Source organism: Pristiophorus japonicus, chromosome 1 (genome assembly GCF_044704955.1).
Source record: "Pristiophorus japonicus isolate sPriJap1 chromosome 1, sPriJap1.hap1, whole genome shotgun sequence".
NCBI classification, from domain to species: domain Eukaryota; kingdom Metazoa; phylum Chordata; class Chondrichthyes; family Pristiophoridae; genus Pristiophorus; species Pristiophorus japonicus.
The window spans coordinates 60,317,933-60,323,165 of record NC_091977.1 but is presented as its reverse complement, the minus strand read 5'-3'; the positions used below and the strand labels follow the sequence as shown (position 1 = coordinate 60,323,165).

The 5,233-nt window shown below is 54.7% G+C and overlaps 1 protein-coding gene across 1 annotated transcript; it reads right to left on the bottom strand.

Annotated features, from left to right (window-relative positions):
* Nucleotides 1–4,091: 4,091 nt before the first annotated feature.
* Nucleotides 4,092–4,673, bottom strand: LOC139263723 (uncharacterized). The gene has a single exon (XM_070880104.1). The coding sequence runs from the start codon at nucleotides 4,671–4,673 to the stop codon at nucleotides 4,092–4,094; it is 582 nt and encodes a 193-aa protein (XP_070736205.1).
* Between the last annotated feature and the right edge of the window lie 560 nt (nucleotides 4,674–5,233).

Below are 5,233 nucleotides of genomic sequence, written 5' to 3'. Positions count from 1 at the left end.
GTGCAGCTGAAACCCTGTTTGCGTAAATGGGGTTTCCACCGCATTTTCAACTAAGTAAACTCGACGGATTAGGAGCAGCTCTGAGGAGCTTTCCGGACTATATTTTGATCACAATATCAACAATCTGGGCTTAAGGGAAACATTGATGTTTGAGCAACATTATCACAAATTAACCTCAGGACCAAAAGGGGAGAATTTCCTTGTGGTGAGTTGCGCCATTTATATACTAATGGAAAAGAGGTGCACGACAGAAGAGGTGGTCAGAAGGGATAGTCCCGTGAGGGTTTCCTGGGTCAGCAAACTTGCATACCCATTGGAGTGGTGATTGGCGTAAAGTTAGTGTAATTTTCTGGAGTGCATGGAAACTGGAGTGCAACCTTTAAAAAGACGATTGTGGCTGCATACTTCAGCTTCAGACAGGGGGATCATCATCATCATAGGCAGTCCCTCGGAATCGAGGAAGACTTGCTTCCTTAACTCTTAAAATGAGTTCTTCGGTGGCCGAACAGTCCAATGCGAGAGCCACAGACTCTGTCACAGGTGGGCTGATAGTCGTTGAGGGAAAGGGAGAGTGGGACTGGTTTGCCACATGCTCTTTCCGCTGCCTGTGCATGATTTCTGTATTCTCTTGGCAATGAGACTCGAGGTGCTCAGCACCCTCCCCGATGCACTTCCTCCACTTAGGGTGGTCTTTGGCCATGAACTCCCAGTGGGGATGTCGCACTTTATCAGGGAGGCTTTGAGGGTCTCCTTGTTACGCTTCTGCTGCCCACCTTTGGCTCATTTGCCGGGAAGGAGTTCCGAGTGGAGCACTTGCTTTGGGAGTCTTGTGTCTGGCATGCAAACTACGTAGCCTGCCCAGTGGAGCTGACCGAGTGTGGTCAGTGCTTCAATGCTGGGGATGTTGGTCTGGTCGAGGATGCTAATGTTGGTGCGTCTGTCCTCCCAGGGGATTTGTAGGATCTTGCGGAGACATCGTTGGTGTTATTTCTCCAGCGACTTGAGGTGTCGACTGTATATGGTCCATACAGGAGGGCAGGTATTACTACAGTCCTGTAGACCATGAGCTTGGTGGCAGTTTTGAGGGCCTGGTCTTCAAACACTCTTTTCCTCAGGCGGCCGAAGGCTGCATTGGCGCACTGGAGGCAGTGTTGAATCTCGTCATCAATGCCTGCTCTTGTTGATAGGAGGCTCCCGAGATATGGGAAGTGGTCCACGTTGTCCAGGGCCGCGCCATGGACCTTGATGGCTGGGAGGCAGTGCTATGCGGCGAGGACAGGCTGGTGGAGGACCTTGTCTTACGGATGTTTAGTGTAAAGCCCATGCTTTCGTACGACTCAGTAAATACATCGACTATGTCCTGGAGTTCAGCCTCAGTATGTCCCCATACTGTAGATCGACGACAGAGGTTGGGATGGTCTTGGACCTGGCCTGGAGATGGTGAAGGTTGAACAGGTTTCCCACTGGTTCTGTAGTTTAGTTCCACTCCAGCGGAGAGCTTGCTGACTGTGAGGTGGAGCATGGCGGCGAGGAAGATTGGGAAGAGGGTTGGAGCGATGATGCGGCCCTGTTTGACCCCGGTCCAGACGTGGATTGGGTCTGTGATGGATCCGTTAGTAAGGATCACGGCCTGCATGTTGTCGCGTAGCAGGCGGAGGATGATGACGAACTTTTGGGGTCATCCGAAACAGAGGAGGACGCTCCATAGACCCTCGAGTTGACAGTGTCAAAGGCTTTTGTAAGATCGAAGAAGGCCATGTATAAGGGCTGGCGCTGTTCCCTGCATTTTTCCTGCAGCTGTCGCACTGCAAAAATCGTAGGGGACGAAATTCACACTGTGACTCCGGGAGGGGCTCCTCGGCCACAGGAAGAAGATGGGTGAGGAGGACTCTAACGACGACTTTCCCAGTGGCTGATAACAGGGAGATTTCTCTGTAGTTGCTGCAGTCAGACTTGTTCCCTTTTTTAAAGATGATCATGATCACTGCATCTCTGAGATCTCCCGGCATGCTCTCCTCCCTCCAGATGACAGAGATGAGGTCATGTATTCACGCCAACAGAGCCTCTCCGCCATACTTCAGTGCCTCAGCAGGGATTCCATCCGCACCCGTAGCCTTGTTGTTTTTAAGCTGTCTTATGGCTTTTTCTATCTCGTGCAGTGTTGGGGTCTCACTGAAGTGATGGCGGGTTGCATGCTGCAGGATGGAGTCAAGGACACTCGAGTCAAAGGCAGAGTCTCAATTGAGGAGATCTTCGAAGTGCTCCTTCCATCGGGCCCTGGCTGCCTCGAAGTCTTTGATGAGTGTTTCCCCATTCTTGGCCAGCAGTGGGGTGAGGCCTTGGGTGTTTGGACCATAGGTGGCCTTGACTGCGATGAAGAATCCTCGCACATCATGGCTGTCGGCCAGCTGCTGTATCTCCTGTGCTTTCTCCATCAACCACCTTTCTTTAGGTCCCGGGTTTTTTGTTGGACCTCAGCCTTGAGCCGTCTATAATGCTGCCGAGTTGGGTTGTTGTTTAAGGCTCAGAAATGCCCTGCGCTTATGATCTATTAGCTCGTGGATCTCCTGATCATTCTCATCAAACCAGTCCTGGTGTTTCCTGGTTGAGTGACCGAGCGTCTCTTTGCAGACACTGGTTATGGAGGCCTGGAGGGCAGACCAAGCGCTGTGGGCATTCTGCATCTCAAGGTCATCAAGGCACGCCAGGTTAGCTGTAAGGCGCTGATTGTACAGGGCTCTCTTAGCTGGATCTTTGAGTGCCCCGGCATTGACTTTTTTGTGGCACTACTTTTGCTGTCCCCTCCCCCTTTGGGGCTATGTTAATGTCGATGATGGATCGGATCAGGCGGTGGTCCGTCCAGCAGTCATCGGCTCCTGTCGTGGCACGGGTGATGCACACATCATTGCAATCCTTGGCTCGGACGATGACATAGTCGAGTAGGTGCCAGTGTTTGGAGTGAGGGTGTTGCCACGATGCCTTGTATTTGTCCCTCTGGCGGAACAAGGTGTTGGTGATGACAAGTTCATGCTCTAGACATTTTGTCAGGAGTAGGGTACCGCTGGAGTTGTCTTTCCCTACCCGCTCTCTGCCAATCATGCCTCCCAGAGGTCTGTGTCCTTGCTGACCCTGGCGTTGAAGTCGCCGAGGAGGATCAGTTTGTCGCCTGCAGGGACGCAGGTCAGGGATTTTTCGAGGTTGGAGTAAAAACCCTCTTTGGCCTCATCTGTTGCATTGAGTGTTGGGGCGTACGCACTGATGACTGTGGGGCACTGGTTCCGGGAAAGGGTGAGTCGAAGCGTCATGAGGCGTTCGTTAGCCCCACAGGGGTTGTCTTTGAGACGACTGACCAGCTCGTTTTTGATGGCGAAGCCGACTCCGTGGAGGCGGCGTTCTTCCTCTGGTTTCCCTTTCCAGAAGAAGGTGTAACCTCCATCTTGTTCCTTGAGCTGGCCTTCCCCTGCCCACCGGGTCTCGCTTAGGGCGGCGATGTTGATATCAAAGCGTCTAAGTTCCCGGGCAACGATGGTGGTGCGGCATTCCGGCCTGTTGCTGTTGGAATTGTCCATGAGGGTCCTGGCGTTTCAGGTCCCGAACTTCACATTAACGGAGTGAAAGTTACCTGTCCGTGTGTTCTGTTAAAGTGGGGTGGTCAATGCACACTGGCTACCACACAGGCTTAGCTGAGCGAGGTCTTGATCCAGTGGCAAGGGGGTTCAAGACAACTGGAGACCAGGCACTGCTATACGGGCCTAGTTGCCTACAGCGAGATGTTGGTCGCAGGCTCGGCGCTGGGTAGCGCTCTTGGTGGTTGGTGGTCCGAGGCCTGGTTGGGGGCAGACATTGGGAGGGTCAGTGGCCCATGGGGTTCAGAGTGGGGAGGACAGGGGGGGGTCACAGCCATGGTACTCACCGCATGTTGGAAGAGGAGAGGCCAGGTCACCAGTGGGAGAGGAGAGCTTCAGTCGTCGCTGAAGGAGGTGGGGGGAGGCCAGCCGCCGTCGTAGGGGAGGAGGAACTGGTCACCGTTGAGGAGGCTCAGACTCCATCGTGGAGGAGAGGCCCATCTACCGCCACTGGAGGTGTTCCGATCACCGCTGGAGGGGAGTGGGGTGGAGGCCCGATAACCAGATCCAGGTCGTCGCCTCCAGAGGTCCAGTCGCCGTAGGAGGCCCAATCTTCACTGGAGGCCCAGTCACTGCCGGAGGCCCAGTCACCGTTGCTGGAGACCCAGTCGCCGCAGGAGGCCCAGTCATCGCTGGAGAGCCAGTCTTCACTGGAGGCCTAGTCACCGCAGGTGGCCCAGTCGCCACAGGAGGCCCAGTCACCACAGGAGGTCCAGTCTTCACCGGAGGCCCAGTTGCCACAGGAGGCCCAGTCACCGCAGGAGGCCCAGTCTTCACCAGAGGCCCAGTTGCCACAGGAGGCCCAGTCACCGCAGGAGGCCTAGTCTTCGCCGGAGGCCCAGTTGCCACAGGAGGCCCAGTTGCCACAGGAGGCCCAGTTGCCACAGGAGGCCCAGTCGCCACAGGACGCCCAGTCACCGCAGGAGGCCCAGTTGCCACAGGAGGCCCAGTCACCACAGGACGCCCAGTCACCGCAGGAGGCCTAGTCTTCGCCGGAGGCCCAGTTGCCACAGGAGGCCCAGTCACCGCCGGAGGTCCAGTCACCATCGCCGATGGGTGATGTGGTGGGAAGCCTGAGGTAGGCCCGAACTCGTGGGGCTCGCAGGGATGGGCCTAGGGTAAGTGTTTAGGACCCCCTATTAGGTTCTGTTATGGCTAGGGAAAATTTAGGCAGCGGGAGAGGGGGAGGTTGAGGGTGGAAAGTTGCCGATAGCAGAGGTGAGAGTTGCTTAGCAGAGGAGCTCCCTAGGGAGCTGCTACCCCGGCTTCAGGGGAATAACCAGGTAAGGAAGGAGCAGTGCTTGTCTGACTCATTTGACTCTCAAATAACTTCAGCACGTGTCTCATCAATCTTTTCAAGAAGGTCTACAGCAGGAACCTCTCCAATTAGGCAGTGGGGCCTAGCACCCAGGCACAGAAGAACCACTCAGAATGATTCTGATTCAAACATCCAAGGTCTGCTTGCTCAAACTGAATTAAGGAGACACAGATTCTTGGGTGTCTATGCTAGCAAGCTTGCCAGGAATGTTGAAAAGTGCCACGTGGAGGGAGGTGGCACGAGCACAGAATACCAACATTCTTATTATATCTGTAATGTACTTATGAAT